Below are 13,275 nucleotides of genomic sequence, written 5' to 3'. Positions count from 1 at the left end.
GGGTGGGAAGAGGGTGAGAGTGGAGCGGGGAGGAGAGGAGAGGAGAGGAGAGGAGGACAAGCACAGTAGGTGCAGTGAGGTGTCAGTGCCACACTCCACTTCTCCACAGTGCACTGGCTGTCAGCAGTTGCCTCCTGCTTCCTGAATGATGGAATCAGAGCACTAAGAGTTCAAGGCTGTCACTGGATATAATGGGAGGAGGAAGGTGTAGGACAATATTAACCAGCTGCTAATTAATACAGTTTGTTGGCTTTCATCAGAGAGAGAAACTAGATCCAATGGCTAGGATGTGCTTTTTCTGCAGCTGCTCTTCTGACTACAGTGGGAAGAAAGACTAGCCTTATAATTTAATCCTGACATATTTGTAATTAATTGCCATTACAGTTGCATTACAATTGTAACTGCAATTGTACATGAACTTGAGTTCACCAAAGCTGTACTGGTTAATTGAGAATTCCAATTACTGCCCAGCCTGGAGTCTGCACTCCAATTAATAGCTGGAATAAGCAGTGTTTAATGCAGAGGGGGAAAAAAAAAAAAGTAACACCTTTCCAAAGCAAAGCTGTATATTCATTGCTACATGCCAGAAGTAATTTGCAAACCAGGCACCTGGAGCACTCAGTAGAGGTAAGGAAGCAGGTGGTCTGGTACACCCTGACAATGCTTCTCCCATGCCAAACCCTAGTTTTGCCTCCCATGATGTTCATCACAAGCTTCTCTATGAACAAGGAAAGAGATTTAAATGTATAACATAGATATATGGCAAAGTGTGATTAAAACCACAGGGAAAGCCTTACAGGAATTGGCTGAGGGAACTGGGGTTGTTTAGCCTGGAGAAGAGGAGATTCAGGGGAGAACTTCTCACTCTCTTCAGCTACCTGAAGAGAGGGTGTAGCCAGGTGGGGTTGGGCTCTTTTTCCAGGCAACCAGTGACAAAACAAGAGGGCCTGGCCTGAAGCTGCTCCAGGGGAAGTTTAGGTTGGATATCAGGAAGCACTTCCTCATGGAAAGGGTGATCAGACCTTGGGATGGGCTGCCCAGGGAAGTGGTGGAGGCACCATCCCTGGAGGTGCTCAAGGAAAGGCTGGATGTGGCACTTAGTGCTGTGGTCTGGAGATGTGGGGGTGTCGGTCACATGCTGGGCTGGATGATCCTAAAGGTCTTTTCCAGCCTTGGTGATTCTGTGTGATTCTGTCTACATCTGCAATGACCTCTGAGGCCAGAAGGGCCCACACCCAGGGAAAAGTGTGGTTTGTGCTGGAAGTCTGCAAGATACTGGCTCAACCAGACAAAAGGCAGCTGGTGACAAGCATTAGCAACATGCTAACTAGACTAACTAGAGTGGTGGCTCATAGCAGGGGGGTTGGATCCTGATGATCTTTAAGGTCCCTTCCAACCCAAACCATTCTATGATTCCCTGATTATTAAGGAATAAGAGACAAAGATGATGACTCTCACCTAGCAGTGATGTAAGTAGCACCAGCAACGTGTTGGTATCTTCTCCAAAGCATGAGGCAGCACTTGTGCAGTCTTCACAGTAGTTCCACAGGGTTTTGCAGATCAAACAAGCCAGCTGCCAGTCTGCTGGCCCAAAGTCTCCTAAACAGTCAACTAACCTGTCAGTATCAAAAACAAAAAGTGCTTTAGCCCACGTAGCTGTGGCAGAGCTCTCATGTACCCCCCTCCCCCTGGTGCTGGGGGATGTTATATTATCTGTTAAGCTCTCTGGAGATGACAGAAAAAGCCTCTGCTGGGCTCCAGCTTTGTTGGGTTAGACTGGGGGGTGCAGAGAATGATTTCTGGTCTTACCCCCTTGCTGGGCTGCAGAACTTTCAGCAGACAGGGTGGTTTTGGTGGGCAATCTGGGGGATGCCAGGGTGGGATCTCTGACAAAGAAGAAGGTCCCCAGCCAGTGGGTGTCTTGGCCCAGGGTGACAAATGAACCAATGACCACAGGTCAGAGCTGATTTAGTCCATAAAAACAGAGTCCCAGCCAGGAAGCACCAGCTGGGTTTTCCCAGGGTTTTCCCTTGGAGCAGCAGGTCTGTGAGGAAGCCTGCCCCTTAAGGTGAGATGCCACCTGAGGAGACTTTGAGATGGAGCAACTTCATCTTTGGTGAGTGATAATTCTGGGTGTATCTTTGAGTGAGCCTTGCCACTCAGGGCAAGTGATTCCAGGTACCTGAGGGGGAGACCTACCCTTTCTCTGAAGCAATGTCCACATGTAACATTATTATTATTACTATTATTATTATGATCCATGTTTAGACTAGTCAGAAAAGCTTAGGAATTATTAGGTAGTTGTGCTGCAGTGTATTAACATTCCTGACCAACATCCCAATCTGTGATAACTATTTTTTATTTACTGGAGTGCTAAATAGCCTTGATTGGAATAAATACTCATTTTTAGTAAGCTCCTGCCTGTTTGTGGGTGCCTCTATTCCAGTAGGTTTCTCCTGAGCCTTTCAAAATCCAGGCAGTCTAGAAATGTCTGCAGACTCTGTGGAAAATTCTACTTGAATAAACTTCAGATGCTACTTTCTTCTTCAGTAACTTCCCCCTCCTCATTTAGTTGAGTTCCCTAAGGATGTGAACATGCCCTTTGTCTACACGGATGTGCCTGTGCCTGCCTGGCCATCCCCTGTAGCTTTTTAACACAACTGACCAACTTGAATCACATATGTCAGGAAAGTAACTATTTCAAAACCACTAAAATTCCATTCACTAAATTTCCAACAAATGTCATGATAGTCTGTGACTGTCCCAAACCTGTGGCTGTCCCTAGATCAGAGATTGTGATGTGAACCAAACCGAATCAGGCACCACAAATTCATCTGGAAAAAAATGGTGTGGATGCAGAAATAGCTTCAGTCAGGATGTCCAGGTAATTAAACATTAGAGCATCTGATGAAAAGATACATCCAAAGCAATCCTCTACTTCCATGACTCAGTTAATTCACTCCTCTGCTTCACTGTGAGATTTATAAGCTGGAGCAAGGGATAACACATTATGACTGAAAACAGCAGTGACTGAAAAGCAACCAAGAAGAGGTTTGCTTGTTCTCTGCTCTCTGAAGGCAGTCACATTGGAAGACTGGGAGGCATCTAATGAAAGGCCAAAAGAACTTGCCCTAATTTGTTGAAGTTCAACTCTCTGATGAGACTAACTCCATGTTACAATAACCTCATTTCCAAAAATCCAGAGAGCTGGTTTGGCACAGCCAGGATGGCCTCCTTAACAATCACTTTCAAATTCTCTAGATTTATTCCATACTGTGCCTCTTTTTCCTTCCTTCTTCACAAGTTTTCAGATGGAGCATTGAAAATTCTACATTCTGCTTGATTCTGTCTTCTATAGAATATTCTACATAATAGAAATTTCCATTGGCTTGTCACTTATTTTTATGTTTTTCCAGCTTTTTTTTTGTTTGTAAGTTAAGTAGAACGTGGGAAGGAAGGATGAACACACTATGCTTTTTTTTTTACAGTGTATAAAAAAGTAATGATATGATGTACAAACAGGAAGGCATTCCAAAGCCAGGCACACTGTTTCATAAATGTGGGTTGTATCAAGTGCTTTGCAAGCACAGGAACATGATCCTTCATGTTGCTCCAATTAAGCTGGATCCATTATTACCTGAACATCAAAGCCACAGGTGTTGCATCCATGGTGGTTTTTCAAGATCTACCACCACTAACAGTGTAAGTGCCTTACACCTGAACCTTTGCAGAGAGGAGCCCCAGTAGCTCTTTACTCCCTGCTGAGCACAGCTACATCACAGGGTTCTTCCTGCAGCACTAAATTGTTACCAAAACTGCAAGAGACCATGTGGGGTATCATAGTTTTTTAAGCAATCCTTGCAATTCCAGCAGATCCACATTAATGATGGATCCAGGTCAGTCAGGCAGAGGCAGCTACTGCAAAGCCATGTTGCTTTGTCTTACAGCACTCTGCTCTGCTCTGGGTGTCAGGAGGATCTTTTGGAAATCATTCCATGGTTCTTGGCTCTGCTGGAGGCTAAACCACTCCAAGTGTTTTTGCTAAAAAACACTTGAAAGAATATGAAAGGCTTTTTCTTGAAGAACATTAAATGCTTAATATCTATTAAATAGGTATCCCTACTGAAAGTTATTGTCTCCAGTAAAGAAGAATCTGATTGGAACCCTTTGTTTTCAGCCTGGAATGTGCCTTCTTCAAAGCATAATCAGGAACTTACTTTCTAACTCCTCCTTCTTTCATCAGAAGAGCTCGTTTGTTCTGATCAACTGTGAGATTGAGCAGAACTCCACAGGCAGAAAAACAGACATCGTGATTCTTGGCATCAAGCAGAGCAATCACAAACCTGTATACTGGATTTTAAAGGAAACAATATTACTGGGAAGGTGTTCCCACCATACAAGTGGCATTACAACAGACTTCTCACTTAGCAAGCAGTCAAAGGCAGGATCCCCTACCCAAAAAACTAACCTTGTAGCATTTCCTGTGACATTTGTAGCATGGGTGTAACAGAGTAACAGCCATTCCTACATCACACTGATCACCAGCTTTCTTCAAAGCAACACATTAAAAAATTCTAGTTATAAAAATAGACCAAAGCAATGTGAAAAGTCACAGCCTGGAGGCTGAGGGGAGACCTCATCACCCTCTACAGCTGCATGAAAGGAGGTTGTAAAGAGGTGGGGATCAGGCTGTTCAATGAAGTTACTAGTGATGGGACAAGAGGTGATGGGTTGAGGGTTGGACTTAGTGACCTTGAAGGCCTTTTCCACCCAAGGTAATGTGATTCTCTTTTGAAGCAAGGGACTGTGCACTGTGGCACATCACCTCACTTGGAGCACTAACAGGTGGATGCAAAAGAATTTATGGTGAACTGGTGTTGAATTAAACCTGTGACACACCTGCTGTGGATAGCAAGGAGCTCCCCTTTTTCCCAAGGCTCTTTAGACACCCAAAGCAATAAGACTTGAGAAGACTTGTACCCTGCTTCACCCAGAGGCAAACAGGAGGTCTCTTTGTTGAGGCAAACATCTTAAATGCATGGTACAAAGAGCTAACAAGCTGTTGAAATATGGGAAACAAGAACTTGTGATTATGAACCTAAATGATAATTAAGTTGGATTTTCGTTATATATCATATAACCAACTTGTAGGACTTGAGAAACTGATGGAGGGAATGAAGTTTCAAAATTATAAACTTTTGGAAAAGCAGAGTTTTGGTAGAATTTACGTTGGTGAAGAGATACCACAGTATTTTTTCCTACTGCTATGTTTCTATTTTAATGAAATTGAACAAAAATAGTGTTTACAATAACTCCTGTTAGATTCTGACATTTGCCTCATTTGCAAAACACCAGAGAAAACTGCTTCTACCCTTTAACTGAGACAGCTTATTAACAGGTTTTCCACTTCAGAACTGTGGACATTTAAAACCAGGACTCCTACAAATGCAAGAGTAACTCACTCTTTTTCTGCATGATGAAGTCACAGATCTCATGATCCTGGGAAAGATTGCCAAAGACTCTGACAGCCTCCACAACTCCATCCATATTGTTGCTCATTAACAGCTTGAAAAGTACTATTGGTTTGCAGAGAAAAGAAATAAAAACAATTACTTGTGTATCACAAACGTGCTTGGCTTTTAATCAACAAACACCAGAATGCAAGAAGCAACAGCAATAAATGTAATACACGGGAACAGTTATCTAACTGTCTTGTTGCAGTGAAGGGGCTGAACAGATGGTAGGACAAGAGCTAAATTGTGTAGGGCTTTGAAGATGAGACCAAGAGCTCCAATATGGGGCTAAATGCAAAGGAACAGACGAGGAGTTATGAAGATAGCCTAAGCACAGTTGTAATCATGGGAGCCAGTTTTGCTACATAGTTTTGAGTGGGCTCATGTGAAAATCCAGGAAGACAAAGAAGAAAAAAATGTTATAACATCTAAGAGAATTGATTTAGATCCTGAACAGATGGTCTTATGGTGGGATGTCTCCTAAAACTCAAATTATTTTCTGACATTAGCTCTGTTTTCTTTCAGTGCTGCTATAACAAGCAAACACATTTTCTTTGAACAGCTACTTAACACTGCCCCTGGTCTGAAGCATTTACTTGTTTGCTGCTTTCCTGCCTTAACAGTTTCACACATCATCAGTGTGGAACTTCAGCAGATCAAAGGTGACCTTCAGCACCTCCAAGGAAGAGCTACCATCATGTAGGTTTTCAGTGCACAGCAAAGGAGACATGCTATAGAAATTACACTGCTCACTCTTCTGTGAGCGTGCAGTGAACCACTGAAACCAGCCCATCATGTAAGGACTCTAGTCAGTGAGCCCTTAAGCCTTCTACCACAGAAAAATGAGAGAGAAAAAGATACATGAAAAAGAGGTTGGTTTCATTCCCATTGATTGCTTCCATCCTTGAATGCTGCAATACTGAATGTGCCTTGAACTTGTCTTAAAGACACATTTGAAATTGCTAATTTCTTTCTGTAGTGTCAAAACCTAGCATGAGTAACTTCCACTTTCAAAAAGCTCCACAAAAAGTACTAGTTTAAAAGTCCTTACATTTAGCAATGTGTAGCTTCTTGTCTTGAACAGCAGAACTCTTCCCTTTGTAATAGGATAAGTTGCTGATGGCTGTTGTGGCACTGATGACCAGCTCCTCACAGTCATCAACTGACTTGTATTCTGACAAGTAAAAAAAGGAACATTTCCACATGTAGAGACACACACACACACACATAGGAGTCTAACTCAGCAGTGCATTATAGCTCAGAACCAAACTGAAATGTAGTTTACATGGCCATTATCACAGACAGCTCTTCTGGTTTTCAGTAAAATGGCAGAAGCCAACAGGAACAGCTGATCCAGAAATGTCAACACAAAGTCACTCTTTCCAACTCTTCATCTACAGAAGTCATTGTGACTAAAGCTTAAAATCTAGTTAGTTAATACATTTCACAGTTCCTATTTCCATTGAGATGGAACTAAGGAGAATCCATGTGCAGAAGCAGGCCTGTGTGACAGACACAGAGAAATACCAAGGGCAATTATATTGCAATTTCAGGTACCATGACAAATTGAAAGACTTCTTCAACAGTATTTGAAAAATTATCTTAAGAGTTCCTGACAGAACATTAACCACTGTAAAATTATGCCAGCAAGTCAGAAAGTTGTGTGCACTGATTTATCTGAGGTTTCTGGCATCAGAAACCAAGACTGATGGAAATAAGAGGGGTAAATTCATAGGATGAGAGAACGTTTTGTAGTAAAATTTCTGTAGCCTACAGGAAAGCTGGGAAGAAACTTTTCACCAGAGAGGGCAGTGACAGGACAAGGGGTAATAGTTTTAAACTGGAACTCCCCATGAGGGCAGGAAGGCACTGGGACAAGTTGCCCAAGGAGGATGTGGCTGCCCCATTCCTGGAGGTGTTCAAGGGCAGGTTGGATGGGACTCGTGCAGCCTGGTCTGGTGGGAGATGTCCCTTCTCATAGAGGGAGTTGGAACCTGATGATCTTTAAGACCCATCCAACCTTCACCATTCTATGATTCTATAACCTAACTGATACAGTGCTCAGGAAGAAGGGAGGGTGGCAGACAGAAGCTTGGAAGCTCAGAAGCACTTAAACAATATTTAAGACAGTTCCAACCCAAGAAACTCTTACAGGGTTTAAGACAGGATGGATGAAGTTGTAAGTCTGTGTTCTCTAACTCCCCAGTGGCTGGTGGGTAAAACTGGTAAACGAGCACAGAATCAGGCTGATTATGTTTTCATTACACACTAAACTACACTGAGTTCTTTAAGATGTATCTTGTCACTGCCAAACCCTGTTCCTGGGAGAACAGACTGCCCAGTCCTAGTTTATGAGATTTACAGAGGGATCAGCAAGTGGTAAAGGAACTGAAGCCTCTGTTTGGAGGGAAAGGGACACTCCCTTTCACCTGGAAGGGATAAAGGGTGGAAATCCGAGAAAGAAGAAAAAAGAACAGGAAATATTTTGAGGAGCCTGGAAGTTCTAGGTGCAGGGAACAAAAAGAATTCTTAATCCAGAACTGCCACAAAACCAGCAAACCTTAAAAAAACCAAACCACCACCAAACACATGTATGTAGCACCTGATTAGCACAGATTTCCCTTATTTATAAACACTCTGTGAGAACAGAAAATTCATCTCCTCATCCTTAATGACCAGATCTGCAAATCTTACCACTGAGTCAAACACTTGTACAATGCCTTTCCCCAGACACTGACAAGGCAGTCCCAAAGCAGCAACCCCTCCCACTGTCTTCCATGGGCTTTCTACCTAAAACAGTTCATGAGTATCATCAGAATGACTTTGTTATTTTAGCAAAGGAACCAATGTAGTTATGGCTCAACCTAGACAAGAAGGTCAAGTAGGAAACTTCTAAATTCTCCTTACAGACAAAGGCAAAGGTAACACACACAAGGTAGATGTTATTACCTAGTACAGCAACAAGTAATTCTACCACAGGATGGGCAGCTGCCAGAGCTGCTCCCACACGGGGATGCACGGAGAGGTTGGCCAGCACCCTTATCAACTTTATCAGAACATCTTCTGCCTCTGAAGGATGCCTGTTTTTTTCCTCCCCTTCTCTTTCATGGTACCATTTCTGTGCATTCAAGTCGAGTTTATGGTAGGTTTGGAATAATGATATCAAGGTGTCAACACTTCCTTTTTCTTTAAACAACTGCTCACGGGCCTGGTTATTCTTTTCTGTTAAATTCCCAAGAATGAAGAGGATCCGGATAACCAAGCCCTGCAATAAAATGAATAAACCATGTTACACAGAAACCAGCAGAAGCTACCAGCTGCTTAAAAAGAAGGTAATTCTTCATTTGCTTCACAATTCAGTTAACAGCAAGTCCTGAACAACTGAAGGAATGCCAAATACAGAACCAAGAAATACTTCTTTGTGCTACTATTTTTCATTACCCAGTTTACAGAAGAAATCAAAAATATCTGACAGGACTAGTATAGCATTGGAGTAATTACTAATGGGACAGAGTATATGTCATCTATTTTTACCAAGCCCACAGTAATCTGGAAAAAAAAGTTAAAACAGCACTTTATAGATAGAATTATCAAATGGGCCAGAGCTTACTAATCTTTCAAATAAACAAATGTCAGTTGTGATGGCCAAAGACCACCACAATTATTTCCTGATTGTCTTCTCACTATTAACATACCATAGAAAGCTTTCTTGGCTTTTTTTTTTCATGTCCCTTTCTAGTTGCATCTCATTTTGTGCCTTGTTTTTTTCTGATTTTAATAGCATGTTTTCTGATTACCCTTTTATTCTTATCATTGCTAAAGGAGACCTACTTTCTGTTTTTATAAGGTACCTTGAGACCTCATGACTGAACCAAGTTGCTCTCTTAAAACACTTCCTATCCCTGCCCTTCAGTGGGATTCAGAATTTCAATCTCTTGTTGCTTCATTCTGGACACAGTGAGATAAAAGGTCATTTTTTGGCATGCAACACCACCCTCATCTTTTTCTTACCCAAACATAAAGAAGAAGACAAACAACAATTCTGAAAGTCTGAACTAACCAAGCATAAATTCATTTAAACTTTTCCCTCTGTCACTTGCATCAAATCCTACTAATTTTTCCCAAAGTCCACAGCTTTATCTTAACAATCCAGGTAAAGTAACTGGATAGTATCAAGTACAGCACAGCCAGCTCCCCTTGGCTGCTGAACTGCTGTGCATGCACTCACCAACATTCTGCTAAACAGTTCACATGGTGTTTGTCTTCAACTGTAATAGTTATATTCACAGATATTCTAATTCTCCACGGTAGCACAGCCAGCTCCCCTTGGCTGCTGAACTGAATTGAATGAATTGCATGCTGTGCATGCACTCACCAAACATTCTGCTAAACAATTCACATGGTGCTTGTCTTCAACTGTAATAGTTACATTCACAGATATTCTAATTCTCTATGGCATTAATAATGTAATTAACCAGGTACAGCCCAACTAGTTAAAGTGTACATACTAATACTGAAGGAAAAAAGAGGTGTAAGCAGTGGATCCTTCATGCTTGAAGCCTCTGCCACGAGACATTGGCAATAACATCCTTGTAGGGTCAAAAAGATTAATGCTGCTCCCCAGGGTAAGAAGCAGGCAGGTTCCTAAAGGAGGAAGAGGTTCTCACATCCATGTATTGAATACAATCCCTCCATAGGATCCACTTCCACTTTTTTTCTTTTCTTTTAATTAGGCATCATGTTTTTGCCAGCAACTAAATGTCAGCAAGATACATTTTTATGAACGTTCTTCCTGACTAACCACTAAGAGCTTTCACCTTTGCTGGCACAACCCCCAGTTCACAAAGGCTGTAAGAATTTGAAACAAAAAAACCTGGTGAATCAGAAGAGAGAACTGAAAAAAAGCAGGCAGTCTAGTTGGACTCGTTTATATTGACTTTCTAATTTTGGTCACAACAGTATCAGCCCAGCAACAGCTCTACCCAATCAGAAGACAGACAAACAGGTACCGTAGAGCAATCAACTGGTATTTTGAGAAGTGTGATCTCAATTGGGCTTTCCACCTACAGGCAAGCAAAACAAACTTATAAAATACTTCTTTTTTAGCTAAGCACATCCGGTTTTAATAGCCTATCACTGAGGTTTCATTATCTCCCAGTGAAAATTTAACTAGTAGAGTCAAAGAGAAAAGCTGCTACAACTTCTCCTGAGTAGCAGAATACTCTTATCTAGGGTTTGTATTATTTTTTTGCTATATATTTTTAAAATGTTCCTGGGGGAAGCACTGACAGAGTAAGAAACATCAGCTTAGAACTGCTGTGTAAAGATGAATGGCATTTTGAAACTGCTTGCAAGACTAAACCTGTACAAGACCCATGGGCCTTCCTGTACATACCAGAAAATTAGTATAATAAATGAGATCATTATGCATCTCCGAATATTTGGAGTGTTAACTGCATATGGAATTTCAGATGTTCTTCCACACTTACAGGAAAATTGATTACTAGTCATTTATCAGATTAATTTCTGTATAATATAGAGATTGGAACGCTAGAGACAAATTAAAGTAAGCAATGACACTCTCTAATTTCATCTTTTTATAATGAGGCATTCGTGTGAGACGTGCTGTCCAGAAGGGTTGATAGGAGACCACACAGTTTCACTTTCATAAATTCATTTCAAGAAATATAGCAAGGTAAAAGCTGGAGAAGGAGAACTGGGTGTTGTTGTTTTTTTCTTTGCTTCTAATCTATGAAGAAACTGATCCATTTTTTTAAAGTGGTGATGGCACCACATACTCCATTAGCTTTTAACTCGTTCTTTTGACAACAGGAACCATATTCATTTCACCAGTGGCAGGAAAGATTTCTTTGCTTATCTACTTCTAAACATCTATTCCTTGCGCTGCCCCAGCAGCAAAGGTACCCAATGTTCTTGCTGAGCCACAGAACTTGACAGTAGTTTATCTTGGCAATTAAAATGTACCTGCCTTTCAGTGTAAAGCATGAACAGAGGTACAAAGAGTACACGTTCACTTATCAGTAAGAGAGGAAATCCAATTAGGGCAGTAATTTCTAACCAAAACAAGATAAATAAGGGAGGGGAGTCCATTCTAGTGTTTGTACATATTGGCCAAGTACCTGTTGTTAGTCTGTTTGGCATCTGGACCCTCAGAAGGGGAGAGGTGGAATGAAAACAACATTCAGACCCCAGAAGCTGGGTCCCTGTTGCATCCCCAGCTATAAATGCAAGGTGCTTGCCACGTCCCACCAACTTCAGCAGAGGAAGCCAGAATTCTGCCACCTGCCCAGCAGTAGGAACTGCTTATAGGGCTCATCCAAACCTAATTTACACTTCATTTCCAAATTTCTATTTCTGCCTTATTATGTACCCTGGAAAGAAAATGTAACACTCATTTGCAGGGTCTGATTAGCCTACTTATAGATAAAATAAGAGTAGTTTTGCCATGATGGAACTGATCTCTTCCAAATGCAGTAAGGACTCATCCTAAAATTACTTTCTGGCTGTGAAAATTCCTGATCAAACCCAGAAATAACAACTGACCCAGAATGAAGCTCGATTTTAAAAAGGAAACCAAAAAAGGGAAACTGGGGGGGGAGAGAATACCCTGGAAGTATCAAAAGCAAATGAAGAAGCTCTGGACTGACAGACCTGAAAAAAGGAGCAAAAAGGAGCAGCTTTGCCATGGTGATAACAGTGAGTACTTTGTCAGTAAAGAGGGAATCTCCTTCCCCCAATAAATGCAAATGCATTTGAGGACAAGGAGGCCATTAGAATAATGTGCTTATATTTCTGTGCATCACATGTCACAGGACGCTACCCAGTGACTTCTACACCCAAAAACCTGATCTGTTTAGGTCAACTTTTCAGAAAAGGGTTCACTTGCACTTGGTGACTTTCAGCAGTGAAGAACTGATGTCCTTTGATTTGGTCTGTGGACACTTGGAGATCTGGGAAAGGTAATGAAGGAAAGCAAGCAGGGTGTCACCAGGACAGCATGGGATCAATAGCAGTGTGCACTCTCTAACAAAAAAACCAAAACAAACCACTGCAGAAATCTGGAATTGAAAAAAAAGAGCTGAATACCATATCTCCTGTGGTACTGCTCCAATGATTACTGGCCTCCCTTGTTAAAATCTTTATTCTTATTACTAGTTTAAATTTGTACAGCTTCAGCCACTATTTCTGATTATCTCTTTTTGCTAGATTAAAGGACGGTCTACTAACAGAAATGTCTTCCTTCTGCAAATTTATTAATAGGCAACTTGCTAATGGCCTGACTTTTGTCATTGATAAATCAATTTGCTTCATCTTGGGTTGTTTGATTTTTCTTTAAACTCTAATACTTCTTCTAGCTCTTTTCAGAGCTGTTCCCAATCTTTCATCAGCTTTTGAAGACATGAATACCAAAAGAGAAGGCTCAATATTTTAGTGGCAGTTTCTGTCACACCAAGCAGCAATACCTTATTACTACTATTAAATATTTTAACATTTACCTATCTAGTAACTCTTGTATCTTTTGATCCACCAGCACAGTAGGTTTCTATCTGAAGGTTGGTAGGCTTAGTGCTCTACCCTCCATTTTATATTTGGAGTCCATATGACATGGTCTGCACTTCCCTTCCTACTTCTGCCTTTTCTTGTAGACCAAAAAATTAATAAATAATTAACAAGCAAAATATTAGGAAGATGCAAAGACATTAGCAGGCCAGCCTACTCTCAGAAGTCATTCTGTAGGGAA

At 41.3% G+C, this 13,275-nt stretch overlaps 1 protein-coding gene across 1 annotated transcript in view; it reads right to left on the bottom strand.

The window, feature by feature from the left end:
- ARMC2 (armadillo repeat containing 2) overlaps nt 1–13,275 on the bottom strand; it is a 56,867-nt gene that overhangs the window by 938 nt on the left and 42,654 nt on the right. Inside the window, exons 13-17 of the mRNA XM_010004351.1 lie at nt 8,463–8,778; nt 6,565–6,687; nt 5,463–5,576; nt 4,218–4,350; nt 1,459–1,616 (exon numbers count right to left, since the gene is read on the bottom strand). Coding sequence (XP_010002653.1) covers nt 1,459–1,616; nt 4,218–4,350; nt 5,463–5,576; nt 6,565–6,687; nt 8,463–8,778 — 844 coding nt within the window. The remainder of the gene's footprint in view (nt 1–1,458; nt 1,617–4,217; nt 4,351–5,462; nt 5,577–6,564; nt 6,688–8,462; nt 8,779–13,275) is intronic.

The sequence above is a fragment of the Chaetura pelagica genome, unplaced genomic scaffold (genome assembly GCF_000747805.2).
Source record: "Chaetura pelagica isolate M959 unplaced genomic scaffold, ChaPel_1.0 scaffold118, whole genome shotgun sequence".
Taxonomy (NCBI): domain Eukaryota; kingdom Metazoa; phylum Chordata; class Aves; order Apodiformes; family Apodidae; genus Chaetura; species Chaetura pelagica.
Note: the sequence above shows the minus strand (reverse complement) of the source record. Positions and strands in the feature narration are given on the sequence as shown.